General features: G+C 35.1%; 1 protein-coding gene across 2 annotated transcripts in view; it reads right to left on the minus strand.

The window, feature by feature from the left end:
* Nucleotides 1-317: 317 nt before the first annotated feature.
* Apool (apolipoprotein O-like) overlaps nucleotides 318-24,484 on the minus strand; it is a 68,193-nt gene continuing 44,026 nt past the window's right edge. For both annotated transcript variants that reach the window (XM_013024998.1, XM_013024997.1), the window contains 7 exons: nucleotides 21,949-22,068; nucleotides 17,924-17,978; nucleotides 15,605-15,703; nucleotides 10,802-10,893; nucleotides 9,686-9,799; nucleotides 9,356-9,473; nucleotides 318-868 (listed from right to left, as the gene is read on the minus strand). In XM_013024998.1, the coding sequence (XP_012880452.1) occupies nucleotides 780-868; nucleotides 9,356-9,473; nucleotides 9,686-9,799; nucleotides 10,802-10,893; nucleotides 15,605-15,703; nucleotides 17,924-17,978; nucleotides 21,949-22,068 (687 nt within the window). In that variant the 3' untranslated portion in view covers nucleotides 318-779. The remainder of the gene's footprint in view (nucleotides 869-9,355; nucleotides 9,474-9,685; nucleotides 9,800-10,801; nucleotides 10,894-15,604; nucleotides 15,704-17,923; nucleotides 17,979-21,948; nucleotides 22,069-24,484) is intronic.

Raw genomic sequence — 24,484 nt, forward strand, 5'->3', positions numbered from 1 at the left:
AAATGAGTGAAAAAAGCAAAGACAGTAAACAAGATGAAACACAGTTCTGAGAAAAAAACATGGGAATGAATGAGATCAGGAGCATATTATGAGGCACTACTCAGGAAATGGAAATGTAACACTAAGTCTAGAAGATGAGAAGTATTTGGCAATGGTTATGTCTAGTAATTATATTTTTCTACTCTATAAAGTAGGAAGGCCAGTGAACTTTGACAGGTATAAAAGGCTTACAGGAGCTATGTAGTATATAGTTCTTTTAAATACAAACATTTTACGATATTTAAGAGGAGTCAAAATTAGTAAAAGCCAAACTCACATGCCATAAAATATGGGTATTTTATTGCAGCTCAGAGAAATGAAAACAACAACAACAACAAAACAGAGAACACACCCATCCTTCTATACACAATTCTAATCCAACTGACATTTGGAAACCCGAAGCAGATACATATGTATAGATGCACATACATATTTTCAGATTTTAGTCTCATTGATGTTCACATCTTCATTCTCGTTTGTTTTTTAGTAAATTCCCTTACAAGTCATCAAATACATCATACTATTTCTACTTCTGCTGTCTCATCAATCCTTTCATATTGTTGGATTGCATTCACAATTTATGTTTTCATCACTTACTTGACTGTACATTTGAAGAGGTTGGGGAATCACTTCAAGGCACAGTCTAAGTATCAGTTGCCCAGTACATGATTTTTTTAAACCATCATTTACAACTTCACACATATTGCGGTTCTCTATGCTGTCTCTCTTTGCAGTCTATTTCAGCTTCTAGTGCTGTACATATCTACATCTTCTGGATGGGACTGTCCATGATCCATAAGCTTTGGGTCAGATATAAACTGTTTAGTACCTGAAAAATAATTAAAAAACGAACAAGTCATTTAGCAAACTTAGTTTGGTACAGAGGACTTAGCAGTGAAATAAGTGATAATTTCTGCTGACAAGGACCTAATATGGGTGAAACACACAATATCTTAATATATATCAGATAATGTATATACAATGATATATATATATATATATGAATGATATATTTAATGATGTGTGTGTGTGTGTGTGTGTATAAAGCAGGCAGGTACATATGGAATTGTTTGAGTGACTTATAGTTTTACACAAGATGGCCAGGAAAGTCTTCTGCAAAGGTGCTATGTAAGCAAAGAACTGAAGGTGTTGAGGGGTATGTGTCCCATTGGTATGTGTGGCTAATGGCTTCCAGGATAAGCATACATCAATTGAAATGGACCCAGGGCATACCTGAAAAACTAATGTGGCTCAACAAAGCAGATAAGATGATGGGGAAAAATGAATGACATATGATCAGAATAGGTCAAAAGCCATCATTTCTATTTAAGATGAGAAGCTACCAGACAATTTTGAGTAGAGAAGCGACAGGTTGTTTTATAATATCATTCTTGCTGCTGGGCATTGGTGGCTCATGCCTGTAATCCTAGCTACTGCTGGAATCCAGCCATCACTTTGGGCAGGAAAGTCCATGAGTGGTTAATCTTCAATTAAGTACTAAAAAGCTAGAAGTGGAGCTGTGGCTCAAGTGGTAGAGTGCTAGCCTTGAGTACAAAATTTCAGGGAACTACACCAGAAAAATGAAAGGAAAGAAAAAGAAAGAAGAAAGAAAGAAAGGAAGGAAAGACAGACAGACAGAAAGAAAGAAAGAAAGAAAGAAAGAGGAAAGGAAGGAAGGAAGGAGGAAGGAAAAAGGAAGAAAGAAAGGAAAAGAAAAAGAGAAAGAGGGAGAGAGGGAGGGAGGGAGGAAGGGAGAAAGGGAGGAAGGAAGGAAGGAAGGAAGGAAGGAAGGAAGGAAGGAAGGAAGGAAGGAAGGAAGGAAGAAAAGAAGGAAGGAAGGAAGGATCACTCTTGGTTATGGAGAAAAGATACTTCAGGGAAGCAAGGTTGGAAGCAGACATTCCAGTGAGAAGCAGTTGCAATATTCCAGGAGAGATGTTAAGGGCTTTAATTTGGGTGACAGCTGTAGTGGGGGTGACAAAAAAGGATTAGACCTTATAATTTTGAAGGTAGAATGGACAAGATTTCCTAAATGGATTGAGTATGTTGTGAAAATATGTTGTGAAAAGGAAACTAACCCCAAATCTGAAACAATGGAGCTGGTATTTACTGAGATAGGACAAAATGTTAAAGAAGCAATTTTGTGGAAATGCAGATGTTAAATTTCAGATGTCTTTCCATTTCCTAACAAATGGGGCGATGCCATTCTTTCTGATGGAGGCATAGAATTCCATTGTGTATATATACCACATTTTTTGGATCCATTCATCTGCTGAGGGGCATCTGGGTTGGTTCCATATCTTAGCTATGGAAAATAAGGATGCAATGAACATAGTTGTGCTAGTAGCTTTAGTATGGTCTTGTTTGTGATCATTTGGGTAAATGCCCCAAAGTCGGATTGCTGGGTCATAGGGGAGCTCTATGTGGAGTCTTTTGAGGAACCTCCCTCCATACTACTTTCCAAAGTGGTTGAACAAGTTCACACTCCCACCAGCAATGCAGTAGGGTTCCTTTCTGGCCACATCTCCTCCAGCATCTGTTGTGTAAGTCAGGCCCAAAGAAGCATAGGTCCCATGGTTTCCCTTATTTGCAATAACTAGTAGATGTCTGGGACAAACAGAAAAGGTCAGATAAGATGATGTTAAGCGAAATGAACCCCCAAATAGGGACACAAGTGGTTTTTTCTTTCTTGTTATTGTTTCTAATGTATTTCTAAGGTATCATGTGATTTTTTTTGTTGCTTTATGTGTCCCTCCCCCACAGTATAATCCCTATTTTCACTGTATTTGATGTTGGTATCATTTGGGGAGGGGAAGGGAAAAAATGTTTAAATAGGGATACAGGTTGACCCCTTGCAACAATGAGATGTACAAGATGTTATGTTCAAAAACGAACTTTACAATTTAGGTGAAGGGGTGGGAGTGAGTGTAGTTGAGGAGGTGGGAGGGAAGGGATGGTAGGGGAAAAAACAAAGGAGGAGGCAACAATGCTTAATAAAAAATGTACTTATTACCTTGCTCATGTTACTGTAACCCCTCTGTACAGTATTTTCACAATAAAAAACTTATTTTAAAAAATTTCAGATATGTTAAATTTGAATTGCTTGCTAAACATCTGCATATCAATACTGAGTAGGTAGCTAGCAATGTGAGTATAGTGTTCAGAAGTGGTATTGACTGGTTTATAAATTTTATATTCCTAGACTAATATATAGATAACATTTAAAACTATGGGACTATAGGAGACTGACTACAATCAAGGGATTACTTCAAGGAGTAGGGAGTTAAATCTGTATTAGTGATAGATTTCATGAGAACTGCTTCATGGATTTGGCAATGTGTTTATCAATGGTGAAACTGATCCAATGATTGTATGTAATCAGAATGCTATTTTCATGCATTATTTCACACATGACCTAAACATTATTTTTATACAGTCACATATGCAGTAATGATATACTGGTCAATGACATATAGCCTATATAACGTCAGCCCCATAATATTATAACTGAGCTAAAATATTTGTAGCACCTAGTGATGTCACATGCAACTCCAATACGTTACACATTTGGAGTGATGCTGATGTAAACAAAACTACCCTCTGGCAATCAAAAGTATAGCCATATATAATTCCGTATGGTAAATAGTACTTGATAATGATGATAAATGCTGTTACTGAATTACATGCATAAAATACTATGTTTTAATGATTATATCAAACTTTACACCTGCTCGTTATAAAATGCTTACTATATCAGTATGTTATTTGAAGCCAGCTGCAGCTTTAAATACTTTGCTTTCACCATGTCTCCTGATTGTAGTAAGTAGCCATACTGAATCCTGACCTAACCATTTAAGTTTGTCTAAGTACACTGTGATGTTGGCACAATGGTGAAATCATCTAATGACACATTTCTCAAAATGTATCCTTGTTCTTAAGCATTGTGTGCCTATGCTATAGTTATTACCCAAATAAGAAATTTTAATTCAGACAGTAACTTGACCAGTGTCATTCAGTTGCTAACAGGCAGAGTCAGGACTGAAGCCAAATTCATATAAACCCAACACAACAACCCTGGCGCTTCTGAAAATAGGAGTTATTGTAACAATCTCATATTTTTTTTAGTATTAAAGATAATGGATGCCTAGTGGTGCATACTGTGTGCATGATGAGTGGGAATGAGATCACTTTTTTTTCTGTGCTGTACCTGGGTGCCATGCCTGTGTAGAACCTGGGCACTGTACTGTCTCTGAGCTTTTTTTTTGCTCAAGGCTAAGGCTAGCACTCTACCACTTGAGCCACAGCGCCACTTCTGATATTTTGGTAGTAAACTGGAGATAAGAGTCTTGTGGAGTTTCCTGTCCAGTCTGGCTTTGAACTGCAACCCTTAGATCTTATCTTTCTGAGTAAGCTAGGATTACAGGTGTGAGTCACTGGTACCCAGTGAGATAACTATTTTTTATATTTGCTTTATAATATAATAGTAAAAGTATTTCTTCTGAAGTTAAAAAAATTTAAATATGCTTTTTTTCCCCAATGTGACTAATGTGTAAATGATTTCTTACATTTCTGAGCCATACTTTTCCCCTAAGGAATGATTCATTTTCAGTTATTTCTTTTTGTTTCTTTCTTTCTTAGGACTTCACACTTGCCATACAGCCACTTTTCCAGTTGAACCATGCTTCTAGCCCTGTTTTTGCCCTTTTTTGGTGTGTGCTGATTCTGGGGCATGAACCTAGGGCTTAGATGCTGTCCTTTAGAATTTTTGCTCAAGGGTGGCACTTTACCACTTGTGCCACAGCTTTTTGGTGGTTATTTGGAGATGAGTCTCATGGATTTTCCTACCAGGACTGGTTTCAAATTGTGATCTTCAGATTTTAGCCACTAGGATTATACTCATGATCCACTGCTGTCAGGTTCCTTGGTTATTCTTGAGGTAGGATTTTGCTTTATGTCTGGTCAGCCTAGGCTAAGATTCTTCTACTTGTGGATGACATGTGCCACCACCAAACCTAGCCAGTGGTTGATATGGAGTGTCACAAACTTCTTTGTGCTCAGGCTAGCCTCAAAACAGGATTACAGGGGACCATAGATACCAACTTTTCATTTTATAAAAAAAATGAGGGAGAAAAATTATAGTAGAATGCTTTATCTTATACCTATTTTTACTTTAATTTTATGTCATTTTTTAAAATATCCCTTTTGCACATGCTGGTAGTGGGGTTTGAACTCAGAGCTGTGAGCTCCTCTTGGCTTTTTGGTTCAAAGTTGTGCTCTACCACCAACAGCTATACTTTCAGTTCCTATGAATATCTTTTTTAGAGACATTTTAGATTTCATAAACTGTGATATACTTATAAGTAACATGAGTAAACATTAAAAATACAACCAGGTCATAAGTGTTCATTACTCATAACAGCACTATCGTTCTCCATAGATTAGGAATTCTTAACCTTGGGTGCATTTGATGGTCTATTTTGGACTCAGGATATCCTTTAACTGGGATGGGGAAATTTTTTTGATAGTTAAAAATGATTATATATTATTTTCTTTAAGTAGTTGTATAAAGGAGTTACAAATCTAAGTGTCAGTTTATGAATACAACGCATCTAGAGGGATGAGTAAATATGTCTTCATCTTCACTAATCTGAACATAGGCATTTTATTCAGTAACAAATATAGGCAACAAAACCAAGCAGTTTTATAAGTACCTTACATTTTACATCACAAAGGAAACACACATATATTTTAAAATCGCATTATAGTTACTACCTTATACTATGTAAAATTACTGCTACATGAAAAATAGTATTAGATTCTATTATTACATATTATTGCTTTCTACATTTAAAGATAAGCAAGGTAATCATATTTTACTATATGCCTTTTTCATTTAAAAACTACTCCGTGAAGGGGTCTCATTACAAAAAGCTTAAGAGTCCACCATTACTTTCGCTCTCATCATGTTTTCTCAAATGCATTTCAAATGCCTCCTGCTGGAAGTAATTGCTCAGTACAAGTGAAAAGTTTGCTTTCATCTCCAGATGTGATAATTTTATGTATCCTTTTTTGTTTTTTTTTCCTCTGTCGGTCCTGGGGCTGAACTCTGAGCCTGGGCACTGTCCCTCAGCTCTTCAGCTCAAGGCTAGTGCTCTACCACTTGAGCCATAGTGCCACTTCCAGCATTTTCTGCTTATGTGGTGCTAAGGAATTGAACTCAGGGCCTCCTGAATGCAAAGCAAGCACTCCACCACTGAGCCACCTTCCCAGCTCCTATGTGTCTTTATATATCAACAGTTTTTAGTGTAAATAAATTTGCTAAGTTCTCTACTGCTTCTGTTTACTTCCTCAATTTATATTCTTGTCCAGAATCTGGCCAAAGATTCCGTTCATTTGAATTTCCTGGATTGCAAAGGTCTTTTGCCATTAGAAATCTATTCCTCAAAATTCCTGAAAAGGTTTCAAGATTTTAATTTATCCACCCATATGTAAGATACTACTAATTAGAGAAATAATTCCCTGGAGAAATTTTCCTAAAAGAAATGTTATAAGCCTCATCTCTGGAATTTAGATTTATAATTTTTAGGTAGAGTATAGGGTTATTATGGAAAAAAAACTCTCAAGTAATTGTAGTTCACTTTGATTTAGATTAATTGGCCTAGGACATACAATTTCTGTCTTTGAAAAGCATTATCTCGGTGGAGGGGAGACAGGGGGGTGAGAAAATGGGAGAAAAACAAGGGAGGGGTTAACAATGTTCCACAAGATATATATTCATTACCTTATGTATGTAACTGTAACCCCTCTGTATCTCACCTTGGCAAAATTTAAAAAAAATAAAAAGAAAAGCATCATTTCATGCTCATCAAAGGAATTAAGGATTGTACTTTCTGTTAAATATTTTCAACAGGGAAATATTTTCTTGAATTTCAATGTTCTAGGCATTTTGATGCTTCCCTTTGCCTTTTTTTTTTAATCATGATGCTTCTCTTTGTCTTTTTTTTAATCATGTTTCTGATCTTTGATAAGAGTTTTGTGTTAAACTCTTTTTAGGGAACTTTTTTTTGCTCAATAGCTGGAACTCTATGACTGTTGCCACCGATATACTTCCAGCTTTTTAGTGGTTAAGTGGAGTTAAGAGTCTCATGGACTTCCCTGCTGGGGCTGGCTTCAAACCACAACCCTCAAATCTCAGGTTTCTCCTAGAATTACAGGCGTGATGCACCAGTACCCAGATTTTAGCCGATTTTTTTTAAAGGTGGTGTTATCATGCAGAGAAAAAGAATAAAAATGTATAAAATTATAAGATGATAATGATTTATTATTTCAATAGCCTTTAAATAAAAACTATTAACAGCTTTCTAATTTTTTATTATAAAGGTGATGGACAGAGGGGTTAAAGTTATATAAGTTAGGTAAAGAGTACATCTCTTTTTGGACAATGTCACCGTTCCCTCAATCTCTGTTTTCCCCCCTCCAGCACAGTTTTGTGCTAGTTAACTGGAGATGGGATTCTTGAGGATTTTTTTTTTGCCTGGGCTAGCTTCAGACCATGATCTGTATTCTCATTTTCCTGAGCTGAATTAGCTATACAAATGTGAGCTACTAGCATCCAGCATCTTCCTTTCCTTTTTCTCTTTAAAGAAGAGAGAAACACTTACCATCTCAATCTAGTTAAGGCATTGATCTGAGTTTGGATGAGTTATAGCTTTAGTGAGTCAGTCATTAATTCTCTGGTTCCTTCCTGTTTTTTAGGTATGGCACTCCCAAGTTTCTGATTGACAAGTTGATAAGTTTCCTTCTCCTTAACACTAAGGATCTTGTATTTGTAGTGTGTGTGTGTGCGTAAGTAAGCGCGCACACCAGTACTGAGGCTTCAGGGCCTGGGAACTGTTCCTTAGCTTTTCACTCAAGGCTAGCAGTCTATCACTTGAGCCACACCTCCACATCTGGCTTTTTGGTAGATAGATATTAGGTAGGCATTATTTTGGTTCCAAGATACTCACCAAGGTACTCTAGAATGAATAAGCACTTAGAAAACAGTCTAGATCCTTTGTATCCTTTGGGACTATGGTCAACCGTAGTGTATTACCTGTACAACTTGTCATGATTAGCAAGGAAAACCAACAGAAGAAAGTAGTAGAACAAATCAGGCTTGCTATTTGGTGAATTTATTTATTATTATTATTAATATATTTGTTTGCTTTTTAGTGTTTTAGGGACAGGATCTTGCTGTGTAGCCAAAGCTACCTTCAAATTCACTCTCCTTAAATTCACTATTGAATAGTTCCCCAAGTGCTAGAATTATAGGTCTGTGCCACCAAGGTGCACCCACGTGATAGTTTTTAAATGAGAGAGGAGAATCTTGAAATAGACTAAATACTGGCTTAAAATTAGGAAATCTATGAGTAATGGAAAAATTTGTACTTTAGTATCAGGAAGCCCTAAGCTAAGTTGTATGATTGGGAACAAAGTTATTAAGCTCCTTGTCAGTGCTTTCATCTTAAAATAAGAGGTACTGATATCTCAGAGTTTTTAATTGTTTGGCATTGTGGGTAAAGATGTACAGCACTGGGAAACATAGTCCATGCTTGAGAAAGGGTAGAGAATATTATTGTTCCTATTTTTCTGTCCTGTTAGTTGGTCCTATCTACACTATTCATATTGGCAAACCAGGGACTGGTAGGTTCATGTGAATATATGGTTGAAATGGTATTCAACATTCTGCTACATTCTTTTTGATCATAGTACAAATCATTGTAGTATTTTCTTAGAAACTATAACTGCCACTATTTGGTCCCACAAAGTATTAATTACCAATATTGAGTATTATTAATGATAAATAGAATTATTGTTATTTCTATTTGATACTGAAATTTCTCTTGGTACCTAATGTTAGTAAAAGTATGGATGGTGGAAACTTAGACTGACAAGTAAACTGACATGTAAATAGCAAGAGAAATGGAAGCTGATATGTCTTTATGTCGTTGTGTTTCATACCTGCAAAAGTTGATAAAATCTAGAAAGGCACATTTTCCTCCTCCTAATAAAATAGTTCCCATTTATAAAGTGCTATTAAATGCTTCACTCAATCAACCTGTCAGTTCTCCTCTCTGCCCTCATACAGGAAGATCTGTGTTATAAATATGTGGTAGTTATAAAAATTCTAGATCTAAAGTCCCTCATAATCTAAAAAGAAATAAAGTACACATATAACTAAGAGAATACATTTATAAAGAAAACACATATTCAAACTTCCAACTATAATGCTATAAAAATAGCTAATAAAAATGAAATTGAATAATTCCAAACAAACCTGAGGTGAATGCTGATTTGGTCTTTATTTTAGAGTAGAGTTCTTTTGGTAAAGGCACTGAATGATTCAGGACTTGAGTTGTTTTTGCAGGCATTTCTGTTTCATTGGGGCTTCCTAGCTGTTTACAAAAAAGGTGTTTTTATTTAGAAGTTAAACCATTTTATTTATAAGACAATAGAATATACTAAAATGATATTGTGCCAAAGTATTGCTATCGTACTCATTTACTTTCATTTTCTTCTCTGGTATCTGAGTAGTAATACCATTACAGGCCTAACAGGAGCCAGGCAAAAATTCAATGTCTACTTTTCTTGTCCATTTAAACTCTACCTTAGTTTTTTCTTTAGGTTCAGAGAGTGATTCATTTTTGTTGCTTGTTGCCCACAACGATTTAACAGCTCCATAAATGTACTGGCTGGTCGCATATGCTTTCTTCCCTGTAATCTAATTCAATCAAAAAGTGAGTCAGATATGCATTTTAAAGATAAAATAAAAAAGATTTAAAAATTCCTATCAGGTATTTTATATGAACATTTAGATCATAATCAATAATAAAAATATCAATGTCTAGATAAAGTATAAGTAGGAAACCTTCAGTGTTGATAAATGAGGGAAGAAGGAAATGAGGAAAAACTTGGGTGCTCCAAAGCTGTCTGTTCTGAACATGAACATGGGCTAAAAATAAAACTGGAACTGAGTAAGTGACTCATTGGTACAACACTCAACACTTGCCTAGTGTGAGGACCAGAGTTTAATGATTAGCATTGTAAAAAAACAAATAAACTGAAACTCTTCAAATCCTAGAGAGCCTTAGATTTATAAGTAAGATCACCAGAAAATGACAAAAAAAACCTATGATAGACATTTAAGGAAGGTGTTTCTTTGTTCCAGGTGGTTTCAAAACAGTCTGTCCATGTGTGTATATGTTGTTAATCTCAAAACCCTCTGTAATCTATCAGTTGGCTGCTCCTGGAATTATGTTAATCTCAGCTGAAGAGCTGCTAGCCGATGTAATTTTCTATTAATTTAAAGTTGAATCTTATACAGCCCAACAATGGAGTGCTATTTCTCCCCATATATTCTAATTCACTATCTCAGAACTTAAATCCTAAAGCCTGCTCTTATACTGTTCAATTGTATTTAAATAAATTCATTTTATTTAATTAAGAATGGTATTTACCATGTTGAGTTGCTAATATGATTTTGCCAGCAGAAGAATTGATATGCTGGGACAGGGAGGGATTGGAGAATGATGATCAATCAAGATGCATTGTATTTATGAACAGATTTGTTGAATGGTAATTCCTTTGTACAACTACTTAAAAGTATTGATATTGAGCATATGTATCTGAAAATTAAATGTTGAAGGTACTGTGTTATATTTAAATATTTTACCACTGAGAGTTTAAACAGATGCTACATTTTCTATCACATTAAAGAACTTACCTTTGCAATTATTACTGACTGAGCTGGGTAGCAAACAGTTGCTCCTAATGTAGCCAGTCCTAGTGGATAGGCAATTTTCTTAAACCTAGAACCTAAGAAATGCAAACAAATTACCCAACTCCAAATACATGCCACCAACCTGAGCCTTGATGCTCTTATTCTTTCCTTTCCTTTAAGATGTCACCCTCTGTTAAATTACTCTTTAGATAATAATTCCAATTAACATGGTACCTAAAATACCTCCAAGGCTCTCAATTCAATTAATAGCTCTTACCTATCAGGTCTAATGTCAGAAAAATGTTCTCAATTTAATATTGTCTACACAAAAGGAATAGACTTTTCTTTTCTTTTTTTTTAAAGCTAGGTATTTTCATTTCCCAAGAAACTTAAAGTTTTAACATATTTTTTCAAATATCTAACAAAGCAAGATATTAACGAATTAATTGACCACTGTGCTTATGACACCATGTTTTTAAAGGGAAATGGACTGTTTTATATGTTCTTAGATTAAGTACTTAGGAAGGTGAAAGAACTAAATGACTATTCAGCATATAACTCCTTCATGTCAGTGATTTGGAACACTAAAGTAATATTTAAAGCAATTTGACATAATTAATGCACTGCAAAAGTGCTTAACTAAGCATCTGACAGTCATTCAACACATTGTTATACAAAACTTTTCCTAAAAAATATTTGCAAATTTCTTTGAATTAACCCTAGGTGTGGGAAGAGAAATATCACATCCTCTCTGTATGCCTTTTCCCTCATCCCCATACCACTCATAAATATGTCCCTGAACCCTAGAAAGTTCTGTAGAATAGCTGGAAATCCACGACTAAAACTCGGTTCCACCAGACTTGTTTTAAAATGATATGTCTCCTAAATGCTTACTGGTTATCTTGGATACTGTAAATATGACTAGGTAATTAGATGATGGGTTTTTAAACTGGTGCAAGTACTATGTTTTCTCAGATGACTTTTGCAAACTCTACTTTAAAAAACTGACATTAGGTACTGGTGGCTCTTGCTTGTAGTCTTTGATACTCATGAGGCAGAGATCTGAGGATAGCAGTTCAAAGCCAGCCCAGGCAGGAAAGTCTGTGAGACTCTTATCTCCAATTAACCACCTAAAAAGGCTGGAAGTAGAGGTGTTAAACAAGTAGTAGAGTGCTGGACTTGAGACAAAAAGCTCACAGACAGTGCCCAGGCAGGAACTGAGTTCAAACCCCAGGGCTAGCACCAAAAATAAATGAATGAAAGAAAGAAAGAAAGGAAGGAAGGAAGAAAGGAAGGAAGGAAGGAAGGAAGAAAGAAAGAAAGAAAGAAAGAAAGAAAGAAAGAAAGAAAAGAAAGAAAGGGAGAAAGAAAGAAAGGGAGAAAGAAAAAGAAAGGAAAGAAAGGAAAAGAAAGAGAAAGAGAAGAAAGAAAGAAAGGAAGGAAGGAAGAAAGAAAGAAAGAGAAAAAAAGAAAGTAAGGAAAGAAAGAAAGAGAAAGAGAAAGAAAGAAGAAAGAAGGAAGGAAGGAAGGGAAAAGAAAGAAAAAGAGAAAGAAAATTGCCTATTTGGCATATCAATAAAGACTAAGGTAAAAAAATAACTGGTAATGTCTTCTGGTAACTGCAGTTTAGGGAAACCTATAAACCAGAGATATTTTATTATCTGGCTTAACCATTATCAAGGAAGTCTTTTTTTTGGTCATGGGCACAGTCCCTTAGCTCTTCAGCTCAAGGCTAGTGCTCTACCACTTGAGCCACAACACCACTTCTGGCTTTTTCTGCTTATGTGGTACTGAGGATTGAACCCAGGGCCTCATTCATGCAAGGCAAGCACTCTACCACTGAGCCACCTTCCCAGCTCTGGAAGTCTTTTACTAACATCATGGTTATGAAAGACTGTGTTTGGGAAAAATATGTAGAAAAGCTGTTTCAAATTCTAGTGTAGTTTTCCTCAAAATCTAGAATATGTTTATTGTGGTATGGGTTGAAAGGGTCTAGGTTAACTTAAATATATCCCAAGTAGTTTTTTTAGTTGTGCTCATAATTATTGTAATGTCTATTGCTTATGTCTTGAATTTACAGTCTCAATATCTCATGAATAAATTCCTTTAACTCAACCAAATTCCCTTCATTATGCTGTTCCTGAACTTGGAAGGACAAATTTTTCTTGTTCCATGTTAAAAGTTGAAAACAGAATTTTCATCTTTTTATCTAATACAAAAAGTCAGTCTGTAGCTGGGTAGCAGTGCTCAAGCCTATAATCCTATCTACTTAGGAGGCTGAGATCTGAGGATTATGGTTCAAAGCCAACCCAGGCAGAAAAGTCCCCATGAGATTCTTATTTCCAATTAACCACTCAAAAACTGGAAATGGTATTGTGGCTCAAAGTGGTAGACTGCTAGGCTTATGCAAAAGAGGCTTGGGGACAGTTCCCAGAACCCAAGTTCAAGCCCCACAACCGACAAAAAAAGACAGTCTGTAAGATAATTTTTTTGATTTAGTTTCAACAGTCCTATTATAATAATTTGAGAAGGACTCTAGATACAATCACTAATTAGTGCTATATATTAATAAACAACTAAATGATTTCATTTCTTTAGACCTCTACCTATAACAGAGTTAGATAAAATCAACATCTTTCAAACATTTTGCCATGACTCATGTTAAAACCAAATTTAACATGATTATCTACAACATATTACACATACATATAATTCACTAACACAAAAGTGTCAAGATATTGGGGCTGGGAAGGTGGTTCAGTGGTAGAGTGCTTGCCTCACATGCATGAGACTCTGAGTTTGATTCCTCAGCACTACAAAATCAGAAAAGGCCAGATGTGGTGCTGTGGCTCAAGTGGTACAGCACTAGCCTTGAGCTGAAGAGCTAAGGGACAGTGCCCAGGCCCAGAGTTCAAACCCCAGACCACAAAAAAAAAGAAAGAAAGAAATGTGTCAAGATATTTACCCATATTAAAATACAAAGCACTGTGATACTTGGTATTCTCTTCTATTTTATCTTTTTCTATTTATTTTTTCTTCTTTTATTTATTTAGCCAGTTGTGGGGCTTGCTGTCCCTGAGTTTTTTTTCTCAAGTATAGTGCTCTACCACTTAGAGCCACAGTGCCACTTCTGGTTTTCTGGTGGTTAATTGAAGGTAAGAGTCTCACAGACTTCCCTGCCTGGGCTGGCTTTGAACCATGATCCTCAGAACTTAGCCTAAGTAGCTAGGATTACAGGTATAAGGTACTAGCGCCTGGCTCTGTTTTTACTTTTAATAAAATACATCTGGAAATCTACTATATTTATTTCACTACTTACTAGTAGTTTGAGACATGGAGTCTGAAAAACACTGGTTACATTATTTCAGCTCTGACATCTAGAAACATGGTGAATGATCTAAGGAATACTTTCTCTTACAAACTTTCTCATAGGACTATTAGTTTCTAACTGGGAAATCAGGTAACAAATTTTGGACAATTTTCTTCAATAGTTGAGTTGGAGAAAATGGAAAGTTGGATACAGGGTAACAGCAAAGTTAAACAGACATCATAAATTCTAGTGCTGTCTAGTATACTGGGGTGGCTATAATTCATGATTACCTATTATCTACTTTATAAATAACCAGAAAAAGAGAGCTGAAAGGTCCAAACATAAATAAAGAGATGGTCAAAACCAAAATTCACTTAAGGTGAGGTGGGTGGAAGAATAGAGGATGATTCCAGTCATAATATTTAATGTGCATGTGTGAAATTGGAACCAGGCATCTTAAGGAGATAGATGTGGTTGGGAAGAATGGCAGGGAATGATGAAAGGGGGTGACATCGGTCAAGATGCCTTGTACTCATACACTGACATGTTGGAACCACTTTGCACAACTATTTAAAGATAATAAAAATAAACAAATGATATAATACAAAGAAAATTCACCATGTCTTATGAAACAGAATTGCTTAACATGTGCAGAAAGAAAAAGTATTATCAAAGCATTCCAAGACTGTTCTCATTTTAAAGGCCTGCTGGCAAGGCTGGCCTCTGGCTAGCATCGAGAATCCAACCAGTCAGCAGTTCTGTGTAATGCTATAAACATTCGCTAAATAACAACAGTGACTCATGGTACCTAAACTATTAGTACAAATTAGTACCTAAACTATTAGTACAAATAATGTGGTTTATACTGAATATCTTGCTTTCCCCTCATGCTATCCTTTTGTAGTTGCACTTTTTCCTCACTCCTAACCCCTGACATCCAACATTCTGTTCTTTCCCATTATTCTTTTATCTTTCTGAGAATGTTATCTAAATGGAATAATACATAGGCTGGCTTCTTCAACTGAAGGTTGTTATATGTCAGTAGCTTTTTCCTTTATGCTGCTGAATAGTATTCCTTTGTATTGATGCACCACAATTTAGTTTACTCATTAATGTGTTTTAATATTTGGCTTCTTTCCAGCCTTTCATGATTATGAGTAAAGCTGTAACAAATAATTATATACAGGGTTTTCATACCAGTTTTTCATATTATGCATAGAATTTTGATCACCTAGGGATGGGATTGCCAGGTATCATGATCAAACTATTATCCAAAGCAGCTATATCATTTTGCATTTTTTACTGGCAGTGTATGAGCGTTTCAGTTGTTCTCTATTCCAGACTATATTTGTTATTGTCAGTTTAGATCATAAACGTAAATACTGCATTCTAAAGAATGAAAAGTTTCACAAGAAATATTATTTAATATAGACTCTGAGAGCAAAATTTAGAAATTATACACTCATTGAAGGATAGAATATATTTTTAAAACCTACCTTTTCTTGCTGAAACCAAACCTACCAATCCTGAAGCTGTAATCACACCCATTTTGGGAAGAAAATCTCGAGGAGGATTTTTCAAGTAGACATAAGCATCTCAAAAAAAGTTAAAATTAATATATAAATGACTACAGGTGTACATTTTATAATACAGAAAGGTTATAGATTTGTTTAATAATGGTAGGCAATAAGGTACCAGTGAATGGTTGAAATACCCTTCAAAAGATTTATTCAAAATGATTTTAGCAGCAACCTAAAAAATTTACGATAATAGATACTCATTACAAAATAAAATTTCTGTTATAATTGATTTAGCAATTTTTGTCTTTATGATACTAACACTTATTAATCTTTAAGGAGATATGCTAGAAAACACAGCTTAATATGAATTACTATAAATTTCTGATTGTATAAGTACTATATTCCTATAATAAACAGTTCTGCCTTTATCTGTTCACACTGGTAAAATCTATTTTAAAATGAATACTTTTTGTTAAACTACTCAGTGGGCCTTTCTTGTCATTATTGCTCAATAACCTCAAAGTAGCCACTGATTGTGGTTAAAACCAATGAGCAACATGAGGACTGAGACTAGACAAAAAAGAAATAAACATTAAAAAATAAAATTCAGGGGCTGGGAAGGTGGCTAAGTGGTACAGTGCTTGCCTTGTATGCATGAGGCCCTGGGTTCAATTCCTCAGCACCACATAAGCAGAAGAAACCGGAAGTGGTGCTGTGGCTCAAGTGGTAGAGCACTAGCCTTGAGCTGAAGAGCTGAGGGACAGCACCCAGGCCCAGAGTACAGGCCCCACAACCAACAAAAAATAAAAAATTCAGATATTTTTCTTTTTATATATCTAAATAGTTTCTGATTCCTGAAATGCATCTTCTACAATATATTGTGTGTGTATATATATATATGTAATATTTAATACTACTGCTAAATATTGATGAGGGATAGTCAGATGTGGTAGTGTCCACCTTTAATCGCCAGGACTCAAGAGGCTAAAGAGGACAATGGGTTGAGGCCAGCCTGGGTCACATGAAACCTTCGTACAACTTAATAGATATTACATTTTAAAAAAGATTAATGAGAAATATAATATTGAATTAATTTTTAATCCATTACATAATGATTCATATACACAGGCTAACAACTTCATGAAAATTCTTAAAAGTTTTCACTGAGCTGGATGCTGATAGCTCATGCCTGCAATTCTAGCAATTTAGGAGGGTGAGTTCTAAGGACTGTGGTTAAAAGCCAGTCCATGTAGGAAAGCATACAAGATTTATCTCCAATTAACTACCAAAAAGCTAGAAGTCGAGTTATGGCTCAAGTGGAAGAATGATAGCCTTGTGCAAAAAAGCTTATGGGCAGTGAAAATGCCCAGAGTTCAAGCCCCAGGACCAGTATACACAAAAGAAGATTTTCACTGATCTTTGTGTCCCACATACATATTTGTTTTGACAACTAGGGTAGGCCTAGAATATTGAAAGATATATCAGATGCCAAACACCCTTAACAAACTAGAGAATCAAATATAATTTCTTTCCAACTGTAAGCATTCTGAGGTGAATTTATTATATAATTTCTGAGGTGGTTGGTTATCATTGGTAGCAAAAACAATGTTATTTTTAATAGAAAATAACATTAATTAAAAGTGCTTAGAATCAGTGGAGACATTCTCTGATACATTCTTTACAATTATAGAATATGGGGCTGGGAAGGTGGCTCAGTGGTAGAGCGTTTGCATTGCATGCCTGAGGCCCTGGGTTCGATTCCTCAGCGCCACATAAGCAAAAAGAAAAAAGCTGGAACGCTCCAGTGGTAGAGTGCTAGCCTTGAGCCGAAGAGCTGAGGGACAGTGCCCAGGCCCAGAGTTCAGGCCCCACGACCGGACCTCCCCCCCAAAAACAAGTATAGAATATGAACTATACAGTTAAAACACACCTTAGTTTGAATCTAGGCACTGGTACTTACTAGCTATGCTACTTAACCTTTCCAGCCCTCAGTTTCCACATGTGTAATATGGAAATACTGGAATTATGATAGCAATAATCACAGAATTATGATAAAATTAAATAATATAAACTATATAAAGTGCTCTGCACAATGCCTTAGCACACAATAATTGCAAAATAAATGGTAGATAACATTGTTTTATTATTATCAATACACTACAAAGTACTTTCCCAGTTTGTTAAAAAAAAAGCCTGGTAATGAATAATAGACCATACTTATTTTTCTGACACTCAAGTATTGCAATTTTAAAACATAACAGAACATTTTTAATTATGGTTGGTTCATTCACCTACCTTTCCCAAATTGTACTGTGTCCATTATTCCATTTTTCATGAAAATATAAACATCCTAAGTGAAAAGAAAGAGGGGAATGGGGAGAAAAATGACATCTATGTTTTTGAAGCTGTGGATAATTTTATTCCAAGATTATATTAAAAAGTTGACTTAGCATTATACCCAAATCCAAATAGCATTTATTCACAACTAGCTTAACTTGGCTTCCTTTTATTTCTTGCTTTTCATTCCACTTAACATGAATAATACTTGTTTACTGTTTTTCTCATATAAGTGGGTAAAGTAATGACTATGAAGTAACCAAATAAGCTCACAGAAAGCATATTGAAAAAAATAAAGATTTATCATCTCATTTTATAATAGATTAGAAAAAGGATTGGAATTTAAATAAACCATGAAGGGAGGTATACATCAGAACAGAAGCATCATGTGATTAATAACTATACAAAAGCAGCAACATAATGATTTTTGGAGAAAAAAACCAACACAAAACAGAAAAATGTTTTATCTTCTCACTATGTCTTAGTGTGCAATTCGGGTGAGAAAAAACCCTGAATAAGACATTTATCTCAGGATAGAAATTGTCCTACACAATCTAGTATCCATGTTGGTTTTAAATAGGAATGTAAATCAGGATTATACTAATCCTTTAGAGGGATTAAAGGTTTAAATCAAATCTTTTCATTTACCTGTTTCTAACCAATTTATTTTAACCCAAGACAGTTAGATTTATTGAGCAACAGGTATTATCACACATAAGAAAAAAAATGTCACAAAACAACTTAATGATCAACATGCTATATTCTATTGTATGAACAAGAAAACACAATCCAAACATATGGTCTCCTCTGAATTATCTGCTATAAAATGACTTTTTTGCTTTTTTTTACTCTTTTGTCGCTGTTTTTGATTTCTGTACCTTTTGTCTTGTATGTAAGTTTATCTGTTTGGGGGAGGGGTGTGGGAAGAAAGAAATGGTAGCACAAAGGGTAAACTAATTCAGCAGTGTTACTCACTACATACTATGTTGAAAATCAACTATACTAATTGTGGGGGAGGGGGTCGGTAGGGAAAAACTGGGAGAAAATGAGGGAAGAGGTGATACTGTTCAAAATAAATGTACTCAGCCGGCCCCCGTGGCTCAGGCCTGTAATCCTAGCTACTCAGGAGGCTGAGATCTGAGGATCATGGTTCAAAGCCAGCCTGGGCAGAGAAGTCCATTAGACTCTTATCTCCAATTAGCCACTCAGAAAACTGGAAGTGGTGCTGTGGCTCAAGTGGTAGAGCACCAGCCTTGAGCTAAAGAGCTGAGGGGCAGTGCCCAAAGCCCAGAGCTCAAGCCCCACAATGGACAAACAAAAAAAAAAAGAAATGTACTCATATCTGACTTATGTAACTGTAATCTCTCTGTACATCATCTCTACAATAGCAATAAAAAACCAAAATCAATAAATATTTACAAAGCAGAAAATAGACATCATCAAATAAGATGGCAAAGAAATAGATTTTTGCTATTGGAATTCCTTGGTTTAGTAATTTTGTCTCTTAGTTTAATGAGCAGAGATGCAGAAATTTGTGCTGGGTTTAAAGCTATAAAAACAAGCATAGTATTTAATTACCACTTACATATTTATTTTGAGGGATTATCTTGAGAAATTTCTACTTTTGAAATTAAAATACCTATTGTCTAATCTGGGGAAAAATTCCTTAGTGTCAGTTAGGAATTTATTTTCACCACCAGGGGGCAATGCTACCTAAGTAGCAAAACACTAAAGTGTAGGAACATGGATTGAATGTCTTAGTTTCAGGTAGAATGTAATTTAAGGCTGACATACGTTTTTAAGGAATAGATTATGTTTTTAGAAGAAATTAGAGAGGAAAAGTTGTTTACACTGAAGCTGAAATGCATCCGAAAGTGCCCTTCAACCTCTTTGTTTCAGGATATTAACAGAAGAAAATGTTCTTTCAGTCTTAAATTGGGTGACAGTTACAATAGCAATTTAAAGATCTCTCAGGAACAATGAGTTCCCTGAAGACACATCTGAGAACACTACAGAAAATTAGGTCTCGGAGGACTTAAGTCTGACTCATGTAGCTATTGGCATATAGCCTGAGGAGCATGATTCAGACCATAATTAGGATATTTTCCTCAGAGATCAAACCATTAAGGGAGTGTAGAACAACCAGTACTATTAGAATTGCATGACAATCATGGATTTTAAAAATACAACACAATGTATTCATCAGATGTTCAAAGAATCATCTAGAATAACCAGAGCTCGTTGATTTGTTGCTTTTACCTACAGATATTATTTTTCATAGACTCCTTAGAACTTTATTTTACATAAGATTGGATTAGGGCTCACAATCAAGTCTGTATTTGGGGGAAAAACTTGGATCATTGCAATCATAAAAACACTGCTATTGATATTATTAAGATAAATTAGAGTATATGCTGACACAAGTAAGCTTAGGTGATGATAATGAAGTATCAGTATGCTATCAGCTTATTCCTTTGCCTTTGCAAATACACATTGCTGACTGAACTCTAAAGTCTGGTGGATTCTACTTCGCTCAAAAGCTATTTCTAGTTAAAATGGTCTTCTGAGATAACCCAAGAAGGGGACAATATTTGACTGAGCCACATAAGAAATAATTGACAAGTTAACTCAAAAACTTTCTGCAGAGGACAAAAAGTGATTTGTACATACTAAGTGGCAAAAAACTTGCTAAACCACATTATGCAGCAGCAATATAATAAGTTAAACATCATTACCAATTCTTTGCTTCTACTGAAAGGTAACATCTAGTGTCCCTACCTTAAATTCAGGATTATTTTAGCGATTTGATTTTAAATAAAAATGCTATACAAGTGCTTGTTGATTTGACATTTGAAGATGGATGAGAAGCTTAGCAAATTCTACATCCAGGGCTTCTTAATCATTGATTTCGTAAGAGCCCTGAACAGTATATGTAACTTATCTACCTTGAAGCCACTATATGTGAGATCATGTGTGGCTATTTTTGTCAATAGTTCCAGCTGAGTCCAGCCTTCCAGTCATCCTTGACAAGGTTCTAGGAAAAGCAAATAAAGCTTCCCTGGACTAAATAGAGTAACCATCTTGCCAAGTACATAACATGGAGTATCTACTGTTATTATTACATGCAATGGAAGATTCACCTGTCTGAATTCTGCTCAGATTCCTAATGCAGTGTCGTAAGACATAATATAATCACTGTTGTTTCAAGCCATTAAATGCATGGGTAGTTTTTTAAATCAATGAATAGGTTACTAGAACAATAAGAAATCTCTGATCAAGCACTATTAGTCAAGGTGCATTGTACTCATAAATTGTCATGTTGAATTGAAACCATTTTGCACAACTATTTGAAGATAGTTTTAAAAATACATTTTTATTGTAAAAATACCGTACAGAGGAGTTACAATTACATGAAAAAGGTAATGAGTACATTTCCTATCAAGCATTGTTACCTCCTCCTTTGTTTTTCTCCTACCATCCCTTCCCTCCTACTTGCACAATTATACTCCCTCCCTCCCCGCCTAAATTATAAAGTTCATTTTTCAATATAGTGTCCTGAGCATCTCATTGTTATAATGGGTCAACCTGTATCCTTATTTAAGCATTATGTTTTTTCCCTTCCCCTCCCCAAATTAGATTAAGTGTATATACAAGATGCAGGGTGCCAACATCAAATATAGTGAAAACAAAGGTTATACTGTGGGGGAGGAACATACAAAGAAACAAAAAAAAATCACATGGTACATTATAAATAAGTCAGAAACAACAGAAGGAAAGAAAAAACCACTTGTGTCTCTATCTTGGGGTTCATTTCCCTTAACATCATCTTATCTGGTCATATGTACACAGCTTTTGACATTTTCTGCTTGCCCCAGACATATATCTTCATTTTTTAAAAGTATCTTCATGGAAACATAGGTCCTATGAAGATACTTTTTAAACATGAAGAATAAAAGAAAAAGAAAAACAAATAAGAGACTTACCTTGCACCAGCCAAAGTAAGAAAGTGTCGTAGTACGGATGGATGCAAAGCCCATTTGTAAATAACCAGGTTGTTCATGAACATATTTAGACTGAAGAGGTGGTGCAGTATATATAGGGAGCTAGAGACAAGAAAAATTCAAGTCAAAAATACAAAACACACTGTCTTCCCCAGCAGTTTGGCAGAACAGGAATTACCATCAACCTTCCTCCTAAGAGTGAATAAATGTGCTGATAAAATCTTAAATTTCAGGAAGATGTAGTGAACTGGTTACAAATATTATTATGAGGCCATAAAATCAGTGATGCCACATGTTGTGTGAGCCAGTAGTTTTAATCCTAGCTATAGAGAAATCATCATTCTTGTGTACCCAAAGATATGCAGAATAATATTCAAGGAAAAACTTTAATTACAAAAATCCAGAAACAAATCAAATGTCTACCAACAGGAGAATGGATAATTAAACTGGGTTATATTCATGCAGTGGAGTATTATGAATTAGGGGAAATATAAAAATTATAGCAACATGGAAATTTCTGGAATATAAGGTTAAGCAAAGAAAGTAAAATACAGAAAATTGCATACAAGTATGTTTTTATCAACAAACAATTCAAGTATATAAAACTAAAAGTCCCAGGTTGCTTAGCAACATAAACAAGATAAAATTATAAAGTTAAAAAAGGAAATAATATATTAGAACAATGGTTTCCTTAGAATGGAATAGAATGGGAACACAAAATATTTCATTCTGTTTTTCTTTTTATTTAAAAAGATACCTGGTTATCATTGTGTTACTATTGTTATTTGCACTTTTCACATATCCAATAAACATTTTTGACTGTAATCAATATTTTAGAAAACAAAAGCATTATGAAAAATGATCAGGTAGACTCATTTATTTAAGCATTGTTTTCCTTTCTGTTATGCTCAGGTACATACAGCATATTTCTAAGTTTGATAAAGACATACTTGAGAATCAAGGTAACAGTTAAGAATATGTAGTGTTCTAAGACAGGCACTGGTAGCTCACAACTCTAATACAAGCTACACAGGAGGCTAAGATCTGACCATTGTGGCTCAAAGCCAGCCAAAGCAGCAATTTATCTTATCACCAATTAACCACCAAAAAGTTGGAAATAGAGCTATGGCTCAAATGGTACAGTGCAAGCCTTGAGCAAAAAAGGTAAGGGACAATGCCTGGGCTCTGAGTTCAACCTCCAATACTGGCAAAAACAAAAAATAACTGTATTCTTGAAAAATATTAAGAAATTGGATGTATTTACAGCACAAAAAACTATATGATTATATGAGGTAAAGCAGATTTTATCTAGGTAAAACACTGTGTTGTATAAAGTAAATACATAAATTTTACCCATTCATTTAAGAAAAAATAAGTTAAATCTAAGACAGTATCGGTGTGGTAAAACTTTTCAGTTGCATGTTTCTCATTTTGTTTGGTTATTTATTTACTTATTTATTTATTGTTTCTCATTTTGGATTAATGCTTAGATATAAATTCACCCATTTGGCAACTCTATGTAATTAGGAATAGCCATACATTATTATTCTATACTAAAAGTGATATACACACAGAAAAAAAACAGATGATGTCTGGTAGGTCATGAAGTTTTCTCTCCTATGAAGACAGCCTACATTAGGGATAAATAATTTTTTTAAAAGCTTGTCCATCATGTCATCAGTGTGTCCATTCTTTATATCTCAATTTCAAGCTTTATCATTAAGTGTTACTCTTAATGGTCATGCTGGGGAATCAAACTTGGGCCTTGTCCCTGCTAAGCAAGTGCCCTATCACTGAGTCATACCCCCAGCCCCTTGTGTTTTATTTTTTAATACATTTTTATAGTAAAAATACTGCACAGAGGGGTTACAGTTACATGAACAAGGTAATGAGTACATTTCCTATCAAGCATTGTTACCTCCTCCTTTGTTTTCCCCTACCCTCCCTTCCCTCTCACCTCCACAACTACACCTCCCCACCTAAATTGTAAAGTTCATTTTTCAACATAGTGTCTTGTTCATCTCATTGTTACAATGGATCAAACTGTATCCCTATTTAAGCATTTTGTTTTTTCCTTTCCCCTCCCCAAATTAGAGAAGTGTATATATAAGATGCAGGGCACCAACATGAAATACAGGCATTATACCATGGGAGAGGAACATACAAAGCAAAAAAAAAAATCACATGGTACATTATAAATATGTTAAAAACAATAGCAAGCAAGAAAAAAAATTTGTGTCTCTATCTTGGTGTTCATTTTACTTAACATCATCTTATCTAGTCATATGTACATAGCTTTTGACCTTTTCTGCTTGTCCTAGACATATACTAGTTATTGCAAATAAGGGAAACCATAGGACCTACGTTTCCTTGGGCCTGGCTTACTTAATATAATTTTTTCCAAGTCTTTCCGTTTTCTAACAAATGGGCAATGAGATTCTTTTTGATGGAGGCACAGAATCCAGTGTGTGTGTGTGTGTGTGTGTGTGTGTGTGTGTGTGTGTGTGTGTGTGTGTGT

Source organism: Dipodomys ordii, unplaced genomic scaffold (assembly GCF_000151885.1).
Source record: "Dipodomys ordii isolate 6190 unplaced genomic scaffold, Dord_2.0 Scaffold80, whole genome shotgun sequence".
Taxonomy (NCBI): domain Eukaryota; kingdom Metazoa; phylum Chordata; class Mammalia; order Rodentia; family Heteromyidae; genus Dipodomys; species Dipodomys ordii.